At 42.2% G+C, this 19,657-nt stretch overlaps 1 protein-coding gene across 2 annotated transcripts in view; it reads left to right on the plus strand.

Annotated features, from left to right (window-relative positions):
• Nucleotides 1-19,657, plus strand: part of LOC140714284 (contactin-associated protein-like 5) — a 1,700,882-nt gene that overhangs the window by 874,606 nt on the left and 806,619 nt on the right. For both annotated transcript variants that reach the window (XM_073025370.1, XM_073025379.1), the window contains exon 11: nt 15,818-15,924. In XM_073025370.1, coding sequence (XP_072881471.1) covers nt 15,818-15,924 — 107 coding nt within the window. The remainder of the gene's footprint in view (nt 1-15,817; nt 15,925-19,657) is intronic.

A 19,657-nucleotide genomic window follows, 5' to 3' on the forward strand; every position in this document is an offset into this window, starting at 1 on the left:
CTTCATTAATATCTTAACCACAGTTTGTGTATCATCTTTTCTAGTGGGAAACACCTCCACCCATTTGGAAAATGTGTCCACTTTTACTAATAGGTATTTATAATCCCAGGCATGTGCACAAAGTCTATCTGTAATTTGGCAAATGGTGTCTCTGTAGGTGGCAAATGGACAAATTTAGCAGGTGACTTACCCCTACTGTTTCTCTGGCAAATCTCGCAGCTTCGCACAACCTGTCCCGCATTTACTATTAACCTGGTGCAAACCATTGTTGCCTTTGATGTATAATGCCCCCTTTCCTACATGTCCTTTCCCAGGTACTAGTCGAACCAGGTCTTGTAGGAGATTTCTGGGACACACAGGGTGATAATCTGGATGTCTCCACATCCCCTCCCTAAAACACTGTTTTTCCTTCCATACTCCCTTCTCCTTTTCCAGGGTCCCATCTTGGGCAGATATTAAATCTCACAGGTTTGGGGTATGGTTACAGGGGTACATTGTACCTGCATATGTACTAGCATAACTTTTCCTGCACTCATGGTTTTTTCTAGCAGTTGCATCAGCAGCAGCATTTTCTTTAGTTACGGGGTTTGAGGGAGTAGGGTGAGCCTCGCACTTAATGACAGCAATTTGTTGAGGCAACTGCACTGCTGGTAGTTGACAGGAGGTTTGGGAACAATGTGGAGATGTAAAACAATGGTCATGGGTGAGGCATTGGATTGGGTGGGAACAGTAGAATCAGAATCAAAATGTCATCAGTTTCAAAGTAAATATGCAAAAAGATCGGTCTGGTCCACATGTTGGGATTCTAAATTGGATGGTATCAGAAAGGATCTGGCAACCATAGATTGGAACAGGCTGTTGTCTGGCAAAGATTAGTAAGTGGGAAGCCTTCAAAAGTAAAAATCTTGTATGTGCCTGTCTAAATAAAAGGTAAAGATAACACATTTAGGGAACCTTGGTTTTCAAGAGATACTGAGGCTCTAGTTAAGGGGAAAAATGAGGTGCATAGCAGGTATGGGCAAGTAGGAACAAATGAGGTGCTTATGGAGTACAAGAAATGGGATAGAACACTTAAGAAAGAAATCAGGAGTGCTGAAAGAAGGCATGAGGTTGCTCCAGCAGACAAGGTGAAGGGGAAACGTAAGGAATTCTACACAAATGTTAAGAGCAAAAGGATTGCAAGGGATGAAATTGGTCCTCAGAAAGATCAGAATGGTAATCCCTGTGTGGAGCCAAAGCAAATGTGGGAGATCTTAAATACATTTTTTTTGCATCTGTAATCACTTAGGAGACATCTACGAACGCTATAGAAGTGAGGCAAAGTGGCATCAACTTCATGCCTACTGTACAGAGGAGGTGTTTGCTATCCTGAGGCAGATCATGGTGGATAAATCTCCAGAGCTTGACAAGGTGTTCCCTTAGACCGTACAGGAATTACCGGGGCCCTAGTGGAAATACTTAAAACATACTTAGTGACAAGAGAGGTACCTGAGGATTGGAGGTTAGCCAATATTGTTCTGCTGTTTAAGAAAGGCTCTAAACGGAAACCAGGAAATTAGAGACTGGTGAGTCTGACATCAGTAGTGGGAAAGATATTGAAAGTTATTCTGAGGCACTGGATATATACATATTTGGATAGACATGGACTGATTAAGGATAGTCAGCATTGCTTCATGTGTGATAGGTCACGTCTAACCAATCTTATAGCTTTTTGAGGAATTTACCAGGAAAGTGAATGAAGGCAAGTCAGTGGAGGTTGTCTACATGGACTTTAGCAAGGCATTTGACAAGGTCCCATATGTGAGGTTGGTCAAAAAGGTTCAGTCGCTATTGACATTCAAGATGAGTAGTAAATTGGATTAGTCATTGGTTTTGAGGGAGAAGTGAGAGAGTGGTGGTAGATGGTTGCCTTGCTGACTGGAGGCCTGTGACAAGTGGAGGGATCAGTGCTGGGTCTGTTCTTGTTTGTCATCTATATCAATGATCTGGATGATAATACAGTTAAGTGGATCAGCAAGGTTGCAGATGACACCAAGATAGGGATGTACGGACAGCAAGAAACACTATCATGGCTTGCAGAGGGATCTGGTCCAGTTGGAAAATGGCAGATGGAATTTAATGCAGGCAAGTGCAAGGTATTGCATTATGGTAGAACCAACCAGGTTAGTTCTTACACAGTAAATGGTAGGGCACTGAAGAGTGTGGTAGAACAAAGGGATCTGGGAATATAGGACATAATTCACTTAAAGTGGCATAGCAGGTAGATAGGGTCTTAAGAAAAGCCTTTGGCACATTGGCCTTCATAAATCAAAGTATTCAGTATAGGAGATGGGATGTTATGTTCCTGTATGAGATAATGGTGAGGCCTAATTTGGAGTATTGTGTGTAGGAAAGATGTAAATATGGTTGAAAAAGTACAGAGAAAATTTACAAAGATGTTGCTGGGTCTGAGGGATATGAGTTATAAGGAAAGATTGAATAGGTTTGGACTTCATTCCTTGTAAGATTGAGAGAAGATTTGATAGAGGTGACAGTAGCTCAAATAATCACATGTTACAGTAGTGGTATTGCAGCAGAGCACCTCTGAATGCACAGTATGTCAAACCTTGAGGATGGGCTACAGTCACAGAAGACCATGGACATACAGTAGTTGGGCTATTTATTAGGTACCTCCTGTAACTAATAGTGTATGTTGTGAAGTTTGTTTTCTGGCAGTAGTACAGTGCAGAGCATAAAAATAAGTACCAAAAATAAGAAATTAAATAAATAATGCAGAAGAAAATTAGTAAGGTAGTGTTTGTGGATTCATGGACCATTGAGTGTGGGTGTGTAGGCTCCTATACCTCCTCCCTGATGGTGGCATTGGTAAAAGGGCATGTCCCGGATGATGTGGACTGATAGGTTAAAGGGGATGGACCAAGCAAAGATTGAGAGCTGCCCCATTTACCTTTCAAAAAATGGGAGAATTAATATAGTCAGCAAGTAGGAAGTGACCATAGCAGATGGCTGTGCCTTTGCTTATGATGAGAAATATTTTGTGAAATGGAGTCATAAAGCCCAGGGAAATCTCAAAGAAAAGAGAATTACTGTCCAAATGAAATTTTCAATGAAGGTTGTAAGAAGTTAATTAATAAACACCTTAAATATATTGAAGGAGGGTCACACATTCCTTTATTCAGCTATTGTGCTATTATAAAGGCTGTAGGCTAGTAATCACATTGTAAAAGTATTTCGTCATTCACCATTTTATGTGGAATCATGCCCCAAAAATCCACCATCTACTGGTTGGCTGAATATATTACACTTTCTGTATGCACATTTGATGTTAAGGGGAAAAAATAATACATTTTTGATACTTATTTTAAAAGAACATAGAATTGCCTGAAATAGATAGAGAAGCTACATATATTGTTTTCACAGGGCTTTAACTTCATCATCCTATCCAGGGCTCAAGTACACAATCCAAGATAACCCGTCACTGGAAAGGTCACGCTGTCAGACCCAGAGAATTTAAAGTGTGATAACTGATGATCAGGTGTGATTCAGATAAGACACTGAAATGAGGTACAGTCTGTTGTCCCAGATGGATGTAAAGATTCTGCTTTTTCAGTGAAGGACATTCAGAAGTGTAGTTAATCAGGAGCTTCAATACATATTGATTATAGTACATTTCAGCACAGTACAGGCCCTTTAACCGAACAGTATTGTGCCAACTTTATAATCTATTCTAAGATCAATCTAACTCTCCTTCCTACATAGCCCTTCCTTTTTCTATCATTCACATGCTGAGTTTCTTAAATGTCCCTAATATATCTAACTCTACCACCACCCCTAGCAGTGTGTTCCACAGATCCAACACTTATTATATAAAAAGTTTATCTCTGACATCCCCCTATGCTTTCCTCCAACCACCTTAAAATTATGCCCCCTCGTATTTGCCATTTCCACCCTTGGAAAGAAGTCTCTCATTATTCTCTTGTTCTCGCCTTTTATCATCTTGTACAGCTCTGTGAAGTCCCTCTCATCTTCCTTTGCTCCAAAGAGATAAATCCTAGCTTACTCAACCTTTCTTCATAAGACATGCCCTCTAGTCCAGACAGCATCATAGTAAATCTGCTCTGCTTGCTCTAAAAAGCTTCCACATCCTTCCTATTATGTAGCAAACTGATCTGAACAGGATATTCCAAGTTTGGAGCAATAATTGAATTCACTATTTGGTAAATTATCTGTTCAATATTATAAAACTATTTGTGGGATCTTGCTGTGCATACATTTACTCTTCTTGCTGCTATTGTCAGGCACAGAAATTGATTCACACCAGCAGCTACAGCCACCAAAGGAGGCGATACATGGTCCAACAAACAGTGCAAATTATTGTCTGGGGAGCGTTTTGTGCTCACAAGACCTTGTTGGCCATGGGTAATGGTTGGGTGTGTCACAGTAGCACAGTGGTTAGAGTAACGCTACTACAGTTTAGGTGTTGGAGTTCAGAATTCATTCCCAGTGTCCCCTGTAAGAAGTTTGTACGTCCTCCCCATGGAAAGTGTGTGTTTTCTCCAGATGCTCCAGCTTCCTTCCACTGTCGAAAGATGTATAGGTTAGTTGGTTAATTGATCATTGTAAATTGTCGCATGATTAGGCTAGGGTTCAATTGTGTCCTGCTGGATAGTGCGGCTCAAAGGGCCAGAACGTCCTACTCCATGCTGTATTTCTAAATAAAAATAAAAATGTTGCAAGTCCGGTTCACTGGTTCATTGGTGAGCCGGTGTGGAGAACACTGGGGTCCGTACTGGGTTGGGGGCTGGTCCCTCCCATCTGTGCTATCCTCCAGTATTTGCTTGGTCGAAGATGAGTTGGATTGCATTCATACGCAGTTGTACTAGTGCGTGATGAGGGCTACTGCACTGTCAATCCACAGGCCATGACACTCAGGGACTTGGGCTCTATATGTTTTTATGACTGCATATAGTTCTGCTATTGTAAAATTATGTGCTACAGAGTATGTGCTGTGTGCCATGCCTGACTGTTTGTACTGTGTTTTACTAATTGTCCCCAGAGGAACACTGATTTGTTTGGCTGTATTCATGTGTATGGTTAAATGACAATTAAACTTAAACTTTCACAATTCGGCCTGTGCAATTCAGGCTCCAATGGTGCACTATTGGCAGGGCAGTTATTTCCTGCATATTAAGTAGAGAGGCAGGAAACTCATTTAGAAAAGTAGTTCAAAGTTGAAAGTAAGTTTATTATCAAAGTACATATACTACCCTGAGATTCATTTCCTTACAGGCTTTCACAGTAGAACAAAGAAATACAATAGAATCAATGAAAAAGCTACGGACAAAGACTGACTGACAACCACTGTGTAAAAGAAGACAAATTGTGCAAATACAAAGAAACCCAATAAATAAACAAACAGACAGATAAATACTGAAAATGTGAGCTGTAGAGTCCCTAGGTTGTGGAATCAGTTGAGTGTTGAGGTGAGTGAGGTTATAATGTTGGTTCAGGAGCCTGATGGTTGAAAAGAAGTAACTGCTCCTTCTTCTTAAGGACAGCAGCAAGATCAGCGCATGACAGGGGTGGTGGGGTCCTTGCTAATGGATGCAGCATCCATTAGCAAGGGGCAGCACTCCTTGTTGATGTGCTAACTGGTGGGGAGGGCTTTTGCTGTGATGGACTGGCAGTATTCCACTAGGAGAGACAGTTGAAAGACACAAAATGGTGAGGGGAGAACCGGGATTAGACAAAGCAGTAAAATAAACCTCTCAAATATGGAATGTGGATAAGGTCACAGCAACAGCAATCTCCTCCATTTAAGGAGATGATTAAAGAATAGATTCATTTGTCATATGTAGATCCAAACTTCAAAACATACAGTGAAATGTGAGGATGTGCTGGGGGCAGTCGACAGGTGTCAAGTAGCTTTTTGTTCCAGCATAACATGCCCACTAACCCATACATTGTTACAGCCCATCCTGAAGTACATTTAAGAAAGTCTTTCCAGATGACTACACCTTCACAGCTGTTGAGGAGGGCATCTCAGCAATGCACAAAGCTCACAGACAACTCTATCTCCTCAGGACACTAAACAAATATAGAATGTCCTTGCCGACCAGTTTTTGTCCTCACCAATTTTTATTGATGCACTATAGAATGCCTCTTACTGGGATGCCTCACAGCTTATTTTGGCAATTGCTCTCCCTGAGACTGAAGAAATTGCAGGAGAGTTCAAAGTACATTTATTATCAAATACATATATGTCAACATATATAGCATACAACCCCAAGATTCTTTTACTTGCAGGTATTCACATAAATACAAAGAAAACAACAGTAAAAAAATTAAATAATAAGTAAGCAATAAATATCGAGAACATGAGATGAAGGGTCCTTGAAAGTGAGCCAATAGGTGTTGGAACAGTTCAATGATTGAGTGAGTGAAGTTATCATTTCTGATTAAAGAGCCTGATGGTTGAGGGGTAATGATGTTCCTGAACTTGGTGGTGTGGGTCCTGAGGCTCCTCTGCTTCTTCCCTTCTGGCAGTACTAGGAAGAGAGCGTGGCCTGGATGGTGGAGGTCTCTGACGATGAAGCTGCATTCCTCTGACAGTGCTCCCTGTAGATACGCTCAATGATAGGCAGGGATTTACCCATGATAGACTGGGCTGTGTCCATTACTTTGAGCTTTTGAGTTGTGGACACAACTCAGTACATCACAAAAACCAGCTTCTCCTTCATGGAATCTGTCCATACCTCTCACTGCTTCTATAAAGCAGTGAATGTAACTAAAGACCCTCTCATGCAGCACATGCTCTCTTCTCCTCCTTCCTATCAGGTGGAAGATATCAGCTCAGAAGGGAAGGAGGGAAAAGAGGAGAGCAGTAGCGATAGGGGATTCGATAGTTAGAGGGACAGATAAGAGGTTCTTTGGAAGAGATCGAGGATCCCAGATGGTCTGTTGCCTCCCTGGTGCCAGGGTCCGCGATATCTTGGATTGAGTTCTCAGTATTCTCAAGAGGGAGGGTGAGCAGCCAGATGTTGTGGTCCATGTAGGGACCAATGACATGGATAGGAAGAAGGAGGGGGTCCTGCAAAGAGAATTTAGGGAGTTTGGTGCAAAGCTGAAGGACAGGACCTCCAGGGTTGCAATCTCAGGATTGCTACTCGTGCCACGTGCTAGTGAGGCTAGAAATAGGAAGATAATGCATCTAAATATGTGGCTAAGGAGTTGGTGCAGGAGGGAGGGCTTCAGGTTTCTGGACAATTGGGCCTTGTTCCAGGAAAGGTGGGACATGTTCCGACGGGATGGGTTGCACCTGAACTGGAGGGGGACTAACATCCTTGCGGGAAGGTTTGCTAGTGCTGCTCCAGGGGGTTTAAACTAGATTTGCAGGGGAAGGGGAACCAGAGTGTTAGAGCAGATAGTGAGGTGGAGGAGGATAAAGGTCATGTGAGAGCTGCAGGTATAGTGCATGGAGTAAAGCCAGATCTAACATATAATGAGGCTTTGAGGAAAGAGAAACAGATATTCCTGCTTCTGCTCAAAGGATGACAGTTTTTACAACTTTATTGGCTAGGAGAGCCATTTTGCTTAAATGAAAGGACAATCTTCACTCTTGATATGATGAAATGATCCGGAGTGGCTGGAAAGTAAAACATTGATTTTCGATGTAATAAACCAATTTACCAGTTTAAACTGATTTTCCTGTAAATGCTCCAGCAAATCTGAGACTCTTCTGGCATATGATAGAGAGGATGTGTGGAGAGTGTTGCCCTTTAGTGGGGAGCCTAGGATCAGAGGGACATCCAATTAGAACAGAGATGAGGTGGAATTTCTTCAGTCATGGGTAGTGAATCTGTAGAATTCATTGCCACAGACAGCTGTGGAGACCAAGTCATTGGGTATATTTAAAGCGAAAGTTGATAAGTTTTTGATTATTTATGGCTTCAAAAGATTAGGGAGAAGGCAGGAGAATCAGGTTGAGAGGAATAACAAATCAGTCACAATGAAATGGTGGAGCAGACTTGATGGGCTGCATGGCCTGATTCGAATCCTATATCTTATGGTCTTATGACTCTGGATATTGTGAAAACTTGCTAGGCTGTGATTATTTTCATTTTTCTTGTTAAAAACATTTTATTAAGAGTCTGCTTATCCTTTTCTTTCAGCCTTTTTCTGAATTTCTAGCAATGTTTATTTCTGAACCTTGTTTGTTCCCAGTATTTTGAAGCTGGAGAGCAGGACAGGAAGAAAAAAATAAACTGTGCCATACTATGTTTAGCTATAGAATGAATTAATTGATCCATATTCACAGATGAACTGAATTCAAACTGATCCCATAGTGTAATTAAAAGTATCTTCAACTTAGCTCCAACATCTCCCTACACATTTCAAGCTATTTTGCATAAATAATTTTTAGTTATTTTTTAACCATAAGACCATAGGAGCAGAATTAGGCTGTTCAACCCACTGAGTCTGCTCCTCCATTACATTATGACTGATTTGTTATCCCTTTCAACCCCATTTCCCTGCCTTCTCCCTGACTAATCAAGAAACTGTCAACCCCCACATTAAATATACCCAATGATCTGGCTTCTACAACAATCTGAGGCAATGAATTCCACAGATTCTATACCCTCTTGCTAAAGAAATTCCTCCTCATCTCTGTTATAAATGGACATCCTTGTATTCTGCAGCTGAATATTTGGAATGTGACTAGTGTTTTCTGTCCATCAAGTTTGAGAAGGAGGTTATGACTATAAAAGGAGGAGGTTTTGGCTATATAAACATGTCAGCAATGATCAGTGAAATTATATAAATTAAAATGTTTGTGTATCTTATAACGATTGTGGATGGCAGATCACTTGGTATGACAATCTGGTGAAGATATTTATGTGGTGCGCTGAATGGGATTCTAAGTCACTGATGATGAAGGAACAGTTCTGAGATGGGATTATATCTATGGTGGAGATGTTTCTATTCCCTGAAGGTACTGCTGTCCTTCTGGTTTAAAGCGACACCACTTAATTTACATTCAACTCTGTTTGCTGGCCATGCTTCCGATTATGTCACCTTTACCATTGAACAGATATTTCTATCAGCAGGTGTGCTACATTGCATAAACATCATTTTCTCCAATTTCCAGTGATTTTTTTACTTCCAACCCTCCCCCCCACCCCCCCCCCCACCCCCCCACTTTGGCTCCTTACCTCCAATCCTCACCTGTCTGTCAACTTTCCCTGGTGCTGCTCCTCCTTCCCTTTCTCTCATGGTCCACTTTCCTCTCCTATCAGATTCCAAATTCTCCTGCCCTTTGCCTTTTACACCTATCACCTTCCAGTTTCTTACTTCATCCCTCCTCCCTCACTCACAGCTTCACCTATCACCTTGTGCTTGGGCTTGTGCTCCTTCCCCTACCCCCACATACATGTTCTGAAATCTTCACCTTTCCTTTCCAGTACGGATGAAGGGTCTCAGCCTGAAACATCGACAGTTTATTCATTTCCACAGATGCTGCCTGACCAGTTGAGTTGCTCCAGGATTTCAGTGTGTGCTGTACCACGTTTGTATTGTTTTGCTCTTTTGTTCAAAATATAAAGCTGTGCTGGAAATGGTGTAAAAGGTTATATTTCTACACTATTCTTGGTTGGTGTGACTGTAACGAAACCCAATTTCCCTCGGGATCAATAAAGTATGTCTGTCTATCTGTCTGTTACAATGGGTCAGTGATAGGCTGCAGACATGGGCTGAGAAGTGACAGACAGTTCAGTCTGGGAAGTGTGAAGTGATATACTTCTGAAGGTCACATTTGAAGGAAAAGTACACAGGATTCACAGTAGTGTTGAGGAACAGAGGGAGCTTGGGTCTGGTCCATAAACCCCTCAAAAATGACATGCAAGTTGAAGGCCTGTGCAAGCCTTCATTAGTTTGGGGTTGAGTTCAAGAGTCACGAGGTAATGTTGCACATCTGTAGAACTGTGGTTAGAATCCACATGTTCAGTATGAGTCGCCTCATTATAAGAAGGAATTGGAAGCTTCAGAGAAGGCTTAGAAGAGATTTACCAGGAAGCTGCCTGGATGAGAGAAAATGTCTTATGAGGAAAGGTTGAGTGAGCCTGGGCTTTTCTCTTTTGAGCAAAGGAAGATGAAAGGTGACTTGATAGAGGTGTACAGTATATGATAAGAGGCATAGATCAAGTGGACAGCCTGTGCCATTTTATTAAGGTGGTGAAGGCTATTATAAGAAGGCATGATTTAAAGGTAGTTGGAGGAAACTATGGAGGGAATGTCAGAGGTAAATTTTTATACACAGCGTTGGGTGTGTGGAACACTCTGCCAGGGGTTAATGGCAGCGACTGACACATTATGGACATCCAAGGGACTCTTTGATAGGTAGATGGATGAAATAAAAATGGTTCATTACGTGGGAGTAATGGGTTAGATCGATCTCAGAGTAAGTAAAATGGTAAGCACAACATTTTGGGCTGAAAGGCCTGTACTGTTTTGTGTTCAGTAGTTTATATTCTAACATTCAGAAACAGCTGCTTCCTCTCTGTCATCCAATTTCTAAATGAACATTGAACCCATGAACACTACCTTGTCTCTCTCTCCGCCACCACTGCGGGCCTCACTCTCCACCGTCTGTCATGGACCTCTCCTACACTTCATTCTCTGCCGAATTCACACCTCCAACTGCCGTTTCTTCTCTTTCCTCATGTCCAAGAAGGATCACAAGCTCGCCCGCCTGCAGCCCACGACACCCGGATCCCGACCCCTCGGACTTCGACTTCTCAGGCTTTCGGCAGGCCGAAGACCCATCCGCCTCTGACACTAACCCCGACTGGAACCACGGCCTCCCAGACATGGGCACCAGCCCCTGGTGCGCCATGGACTCACTCGCTTCTGACTCGGATCTCAGCTCTGGTGCCCTGCAGGCCACAGGCTCCAACACCCCCAGCTCTAGATCCAGCTCGGACCGAGATCCTGACCCTCTCCAGAACGGGACCGTTATTACTGCCACTGGGTCGTACTGCTCGTCTTATTCCTCTACTACCCCCTATCCTCCCCGCGACTCCCAACCTTCCCTCCACCCTTCATCCCCCCTCCATTCCTCTGATTCCTCATCCTTCCCTCAGCCGGCTTTCACCCTCTAACTTTTGCCTCTAACTTTCACCCAGCCCTCAAATTCACTTGGTGCATCTCGGACACTTCTCTCCCCTTTCTCGATCTCTCAGTCTCCATCTCTGGAGACAGACTGTCCACTGACGTCTTCTATAAACCCACTGACTCTCATAACTACCTCGACTATACCTCTTCCCACCCTGCCAAATGCAAAAATTCTATTCCCTATTCCCAGTTCCTCTGTCTCCACTGAATCTGCTCCCAGAATGAGGCTTTCCGTTCCAGGACATCTCAAATGTCCTTTCTTTAAAAATCATGGTTTCCCTTCTGCTGTCATCAGTGATGCCCTCACCCGCATCTTCTCCATTTCCCGCACTTCGGCCCTCACCCCATCCTCCCGTCACCACAACAGGGACCGTGTTCCCCTTGTCCTCACCTATCACCCCACCGGCCTCCGGATCCAGCATATTCCTCTGCAACTTCTGCCATCTTCAACAGGACCCCACCACTAAGGACATTGTTTCCTCTCTACCCCTCTCTGCTTTTCTCAGGGATCGTTCCCTCCGTGACTGTCTGGTCCACATGTCCCTCCCCATAGATCTCCCACCTGGCACTTATCCCTGCAAGCATAAGTGCTACACCTGTCCCTACACCTTCTCTCTTACCACTATTCAGGGCCCCAAACAGTCCTTCCAGGTGAGGCAACACTTCACTTGTGAGTCTGTTGGGGTCATCTATTGCATCCAGTGCTCCTGGTGCAGCCTCCTTTACATCAGCGAGACCCAACGCAGATTGGGGGACCGCTTCGTCGAGCACCTCTGCTCCATCCGCCACAACAGACAGGATCTCCCAGTTGCCACCCACTTCAACTTTGCTTCACATTCCCATTCGGATATGTCCCTATATGGCCTCCTCTACTGCCATGATAAGGCCAACCTCAGGTTGGAGGAGCAACACCTCATATACCGTCTAGGTAGTCTCTAACCCCTTGGTATGAACATCAAATTCCCTCCCCCTTCCTTCGCTCATCCCACTTTCACTCTGCCTCCTCTTCTAGCTGCCTATCACCTCTCTCATGATTCTGCCTTCTTCTACTACCCATAGTGCTTTCCCCTTAGATTCCTTCTTCACCTCTCCTGCCTATCCCCTCCCTGCTTCCCTTCCCCCACCCCTTGATCTTTCCTCTGATTGGTTTTCCACCCTACCCCCACCTTCTTTATGGGGCCCCCGCCCCCTCCTTCTTCAGTCCTGACAAAGGGTCTCGGCCTGAAATGTTGACTGCTCATTTCAACGGACACTGCCCGACCTGCTGAGTTCTTCCAGCGTTTTGTTGATTTAACACTACCTCATTAATTTGTTTATTTGTTTTTTTGCACTACTTATTTTAATTTAACTTAAATAGTTAACTATAGACACACACACACACACACATACACGCACGCGCGCACACACGCACGCAAGCACACATGCACGCACACACACACTCACGCACACACACACTCACACACATATATATATATATACACTTACTGTAATTTGTTTTTATTCTCCATAATTATTTATCATGTACTGATGCAGTTAAGTTAACAAATTTCATAACATATGCCAGTGATATTAAACCTAATTCTGATTTAGCAGGATAGGTGGATAGGACTGTCAAAAGAGAAATCGAGTTAAATTTTCAGGTAGAAGATCTCTTGTCAGAATTGAGAAAGACAGAATTTACAAAAAGATTTCAGAGTTTCAGCATGTAGTTAAAACGTCAAAGTGATGAAAGATGTGCAACGGGAAGTGTGGAGAGGGAGGGGTGGTTATGATTGATGGTCTTATTGTAAAAATATTTATATCTCTAGGACCTAATGAACTAGCAGGCGTGTATGCAGCATGGACTTAGAAAAACTCAAGTTCATGTGTACAGAGAGAGCTGGTCTCAGGTGAGGCAGCAATGAGATGTTATGTTCAACCTCATTAGCCCTGATGAACATGGAGAATAATTGCCTGAAACTTCCACTGTCTGAGAACAAGGTTCATCATCTGCATGACCTTAGCAGTGCCTGTTATCCCTGGGGTTGACTTGCTATCCAACTCACTGAGTGCAAAGCAGCAGCACAAATGGAGGGCATGGCGCTAAAGAAAAGTATATCTGTTCAGCTTAAGAATGTTCAAACAGATGCAAGTCAAATAGGAGAGCTGAATCAAATCTGATCCCAAATGATGTGTTTTGAAAAGAACTTCAACTCAGCTGCAACATCTCCCTCCAAATTTCAGGATATTTTACGTAACTTAAATTTTAATTGTTTTCTTTAAAATTTGAATTGTGACCTGTACTTTCTTTCTATCAGCTTATTTATCTTAATTAATAAAATATTTTTAACAAAGTAAATGCCACAGTCTTGGAAGTTCTCCCAATATCCAGTCATTGGACTGTGCTCGGCAAGTGTCACCATGCTTCTGGCTCCCACAACTTACTCATTATAAACCCTACGACTTCGTCATGTGAAAATAAACCAGAGCACCTGGGGGAAAACCATGTAGTTATGGGGAAATCGCATAAACTCCTTACAGGCAGCAGTGGAAATCGATGATCGCAGGTGCTGTAAACTGATGCGCTAACCACTCGCTCTGACAGAGGACTTTAAGATTTCTCCAAGCCTTTACAGCAAAAAACAGTTAAAACTAATAAATTGGTTTATTATTGGCACATGTACATAAATACAGTAAAATTATTGTTTGTAAAGCAGAATGTGAGGCCAAGAAGCCATATTATTGTAGAAGAGGTCCATTCAAATGTCTGATAGCAGTGAGATAGAAGCTGTCCTTGAGCCTGGCGATACATGCTCTCAGGCTTTTGTATTGTTTGCCTGATGAGAGAGGGAAGAATAGAGACTGCTGAGGATATAGACATTTAAAAGGTTAAAGCAAATAAATAATGCAAAAAGAAAAATAATAGTGAGTAACATTCATGGGTTCAGTGTCCATTCAGAAATCTGATGTGGTGAGAAAGAAGCTATCCCTGAATAGTTGAGTGTGTGCGTTCTGGCTTCTGTACATCCTCCTTGTTGGTAGCAATGAGAAGATGGCATGTCCTTGGTAATGGGGGTCCTTAATGATGGATGCTGCCTTTTTAAGGCATCGCTGCTTGATGCTGCAGATGCTAGTGCCCATAACAGTACTGAATGAGTTCCCAACTTCCTGCACCTCCTTTCAATCCTGTATAGTGGCTTCCCCATACCAAACGGTGATGCAGTCAGTTTAGAATCCTCCCCACAGTACATCTGTTGAAATTTGCAAGTGTCTTTGATGACATATCAAATCTCTTTGAACCCTTACTGAATTAAAGCTGCTATCATGCCTTCTTTGTAACTGTATCAGCATGCAGGGCCCAGGTTAGATCCTCAGAAATGAAATTGCTCACTCTTTCCACTACTGATCCTTCAATGAGGACTGGTGTGTGTGTCATTGTCTTACCCTTTCTGAAGTCCACAATCAATTCTTTGGTCTTACTGACGTTGAGTGCAAGGTTGTTGCAGCAACACCTCTCAACCAGCTGATCTATCTCACTCCTGTATGCTTCCTCATCACCATCTGAAATTCTGCCAACAATGGTTGTGTCATCAGCAAATTTATAAATGGCATTTGAATTGTGCCTAGCCACATTCATGGGTGTAGAGAGAAAAGAGCAGTGGTCTAAGCACGCATCCTTGACGTGCACCAGTGTTGATTATCAGCGAGATAGAGATGTTATTTCCGATCTGCACAGACTGGTCTTCCAGTGAGGAAGACAAGGATGCAGTTGTAGAAGGAGGTTCAGAGGCCCACATGTGATTAGAATTGTAGAAACAATTGAGTTAAATGCAGAGCTGTAGTCAATGAACAGCAGTGGGATTTAAGTATTAGTATTGTCCAGGTGATCCAAGGCTACGTGAACAATGAATGAGATCACATCCACTGTAGACCTATTTTCAGGTTGGAAGATCAACGCCTCATATTCCGTTTGGATAGCCTCCAACCTGGTGGCATGAATATCGATTCCTTGAATGTCAGTTAACTTCTTCCCCCTCCCACTTCTCTCTTTTTCATCCCCATTCCGTTTCCTCTCTTAACCCTTCTCTTCCCCTCATTTGCTCATTAGCCCCCTATGGTGACCATCCTTTTCCCCTTTCCAACATTGGCATATCTTCTTATGGTTATTTCTCTAATTGTACTGATCTCAGGAGATGAGGAATGTAGATGTTACCATTATCCTGGCACCTGATCAATGTAACAGTTAATTACTCCAGCCCAAACATTAGTCCTCTTCTCACAAGCCAGTCACTTCTGTGCTTCCCCAGTTTTAATATTTATTTATTTACTGAGATGCAGTGCAGAATAGGCCCCTCTGGCCCTTTGAGCACTCCCCAAATTAACCCTAGCCTAAACACAGGTCAATTTACAATGACCAATTAACCTACTAACTGCTATACCTTTGGACTTTGGGAGGAAACTGGAGCACCTGGAGGAAACCCATGCAGTCCACTAGGTGGATATATAGACACCTTACAGATGACATCAAAATTAAACTCCAAACTCTCAGCTGTAATAGAGCCGTTCGTGCTAACCACTACACTACCATGCCAGCTTTTGATGCTGGCAACTGATTTTGCAGTATTCACACATTTATTCAGTATATTCCTTCCTTTCTCTTGTGCTTCAGATGCTTACCAAATTACTGTGAACATGGAGGAGTATGTTCCCAGTCCTGGAGTATGTTCTACTGTAACTGTACAGGGACCGACTACACTGGAGCCACCTGCCATAACTGTGAGTAAACATTGTGAGACACTTCACTCTCATATTTTTGGGACTTTTAACAGCTCAGTAGTTCCAAGTCAGATCGTGTTATTCAAATAGTTACAAGGATGTTTTCAGATCTCAAGAGACTGAATTAGAGAGGGAGACTAGACAGACTTTGTTTAATAGGAATCTGAGGACATTATTTTCACCCAGAGGGTGGCCAGTCTATGAGATGTGCTGTCACAGGAAGTGGTTGAAGCAGATACATTAACATCATTTAAAAAGTACTTGACAGGGATACGGACAGTAAAGTTTTAAGAGAATGTGGGTGAGATGTGGACAAATGGGACTAGTTAAGGTGGTTATTTTGGTCAATACAGACCAGTTAGATGGATGGGCCCCATTTCCATGTTGTATGACATTATGAAGCACCGTGATAGCGTAGCAATTAGTGTGACACTATTACAGCTTGGGGCATCAGATTTTAGTGTTCAATTCTGGCGTTCTCTGGAAGCAAGTTTGTATGTTCCTTACCGTTTGCATGTGGGTTTCCTCTGCATACTCCAATTTCCTCCCACAGTCCAAAGAAATACCGGTTAATAGGTTAATTAGTCATTGTAAATTGCCCCATAATGAGACTAGTGTTAAATCAGGGGCTTGTTTGGCTGTACAGCTTGAAGGTTAGATCTCTTAATAAAATTAAAAATAAATACTGTATGAGACTGTGACACCTTTCTTTGGAGTGTAGGAGACTGAGTAATGATCTTATAGAAGTACCTTCTTTTTTATCTTTTGGGAACAGCATGGTAACAGGACTTTCCAGTCCAAAAAGCCAATGTCTCTCAATTACCGTAGATTCCGGATTATAAGCCGCTACTTTTTCCCCACATTTTGAACAGCTTTGAACTCTGCGGCCTTTAATCCAGCGGCTAATACATGGTTTTTTTTCATGCCGCCTCGTAAACATTTTGCCTCGTAACAGTAGACCAATAAAATTGATGAGTAGTTCATTGAGGTCCAATGAAATTGTACGATAAATCAAGCGCACTTTCACAATTAAATTATTGTAAATCAGTCATTTGTACTCACCCTCATCAACATGGAAAACACTCGAAGAAAAGCATTGTGCTGCCTTTATGGCAGTTACTTAGTTTATAATATTTTCGCTTAGTAATTCATTTGTTAGTTAAAGTTAGAAGTGTTTTAACTATATTTGTTTTCTGTACTACATCCCGGGATGCTATGACGTCACACCCGGTTTCGCCGCGTCTTGTGGGATACCGGTTTGCGATAAACGGGAAGGTGGGGGCATTACGCGAGCTCATCAGACCCGAGCACATTAGACCCGATTAGACCCGATCGCGTTACGCGAGCTCATTAGACCCGAGCACATCAGACCCGAGCGAAAACGCTGCTTTTAAGTTAAAGGCGATCAATAACTTTTCCTGGTAGGCTGCAGTATATATATTTTTACCAGTCGCTAGGAGATATTGGAATGTTGTTTGTGCTGTTCAGTAAAAAAGTATATGCAACGTAATTTGTGTTACCGATACGTATGTATATTTAAAAGTAGCCGTATTACAGGCATGGTTCGAAAAAAAGCATTTGCAATATATATTTGTTTGTTACCATATGGATTTAATTAAAAGTTAAAAAATCCTCACGTGTAATATCTTTCTGTGTAAATATCTCATATTACAACGTGGGACACCTGCGGCCGAAAATCCGGTGCGGCCTAAAATCCGGTGCGGCCTGTACAAGTAAAAAATTGATTTTATTTCTAAAATTAGAGCCAGCGGCTTTTAATCAGGTGCGCTCTGTAGTCCGGAATCTACGGTACACTCATGTGGTTAATTAACCTACAAACCCACATGGACATGGGAGGAAAGGAAACCCACATGGTCATAGTGAGAACATCAAGACACCTTACACACTGCAGAGGAATTGAACCCAGGTCACGAACACTGTAAGAGTGCTAACTGACGTACTGCCATGCTATCCACAACACCATGAGAGGTATGTTCAGTGAATATCAGCAGCCTAATCCTGACCCTAACCCGAATGCAAGTTGAGGAAATCAAGAACTAGGCAGCAAAGGTTTAATATGAAAGGGGAAAGTAATAGATACTTGAAGAGTTACAGTGATAGGTATGTACTATCAAAGTGCTTGGGATTCAAGATTCTAGATTGTTTGATGTCATTTCCTGTACACAGGTGTAAAGGAGAACAAAATAATTGTTACACTGGATCCAATGCAGCACTAAAAAAAGATAAAGAACACAATAATATTAAAGTCACAATAAATATATAGGTAAATACATAAGAAAGCTTATATCTATAGATTGATTATGTGACCATAAAGCGTCAGTACAAAAGGTGACTGACAGGAATTAATAAAGTAGTGGTGGAGTTAATGGGTGGAGGTATTGACCAGTCTTACTGCTTGGGGTAAGTAACTGTTTTTGAGTCTGATGGTCCTGGTCTGGATACTATGTAGCTTCCTCCCTGATGAGAGTGGGACAAACTGGCAGGTTAAATAGTTAAAGAACTGCATGGATAGGAAGGTTTTAGAAGGATGTGGGCAAAGTGGACCAGCCTGGATGGGTATTTGATTGTATGGAAGAGGTGGGCGGAAGGACTCTGACTCTACGAGTTGGTAACATTTCTATTTACTTAGGCAGCTGGTGTGACATTACTTGGCTCATCTATCTGTAACTTAAGTGTGATCAGAAAAATGATGGGAAAATGAGGCACGATACTTCGATCATGAAGTCCACAATTAGGTTGTCACTGACCTCTTGGGAACCATTTAATCCTCCAAGGGAAAATTTTACTTAATCATTTCCTCATGTTAAATAAATGACACACACCAGAACATTCACCCTTCTCCACTTCTCTCTTAAGCACTGATGTGCCTGCTTTCTGCAGAGAATATTCCTGCTCTTCCCAACCTCCCTGTGTGTCTTTGAGTGTAACATTTTCTATACAATGTTCCTAACTTCTGGCAGAGCCCATTGAAGAATGGGCAGTTTGATGCACAGATGTAAGGAATTAATACAATTTGAGTGCAGTTTATAAATTATTTGAGGACTTTTCACAGTTTACCTCAGTATATACATTGTTGCAGACTAGCAGGGAACTTAAAGCCTTAATGCAATAATTATTTGTCACAACCAATATTACATACACTTTTAATCAATAACAATGCTAAACTTCCATTCTCTATCAGATTATTACACAATTCCTTTACAAGCTGATTGGCTCCTCATTGAGATATAGATTCATATAGCACAGAAATAGACTCTTCAGGACAGCATGTCCATGCTGATCAGGAATCTGATTTAAGCTAATCCAATTTGCCCATGTTTGACCCGTCTAAATCTTTCCCATTTATCTACCTGTCCAAATGCCTCGTAAGTCAGAATCAAAATCAGAATCAGGTTTATCATCACTGACATATCATGGAAAATTTGTTGCTTTGCTGCAGGAGTAGTGTAAAGACATGAACAATCTATAAGTACAAAAATAAATAAACAGCATAAAGGAAAGGAATAGAGATAGTATTTATTGGGTCATAGGCTGCTCAGTAATCTGACAGTGGTGGGAAGAAGCTGTTTCTGAATCACTGAGTGTAGGCCACCAGACTCCTGTACATGCTCCCTGATGGTAGTGAGATAAAGAAAGCACATCCCATTGGCGAGAGTCCTTAATGATGGATGTCTCCTTCTTGAAGATGTCCTTGGTGGTGTGAGCGTTATTC

The sequence above is a fragment of the Hemitrygon akajei genome, chromosome 2 (genome assembly GCF_048418815.1).
Source record: "Hemitrygon akajei chromosome 2, sHemAka1.3, whole genome shotgun sequence".
Lineage (NCBI taxonomy): Eukaryota > Metazoa > Chordata > Chondrichthyes > Myliobatiformes > Dasyatidae > Hemitrygon > Hemitrygon akajei.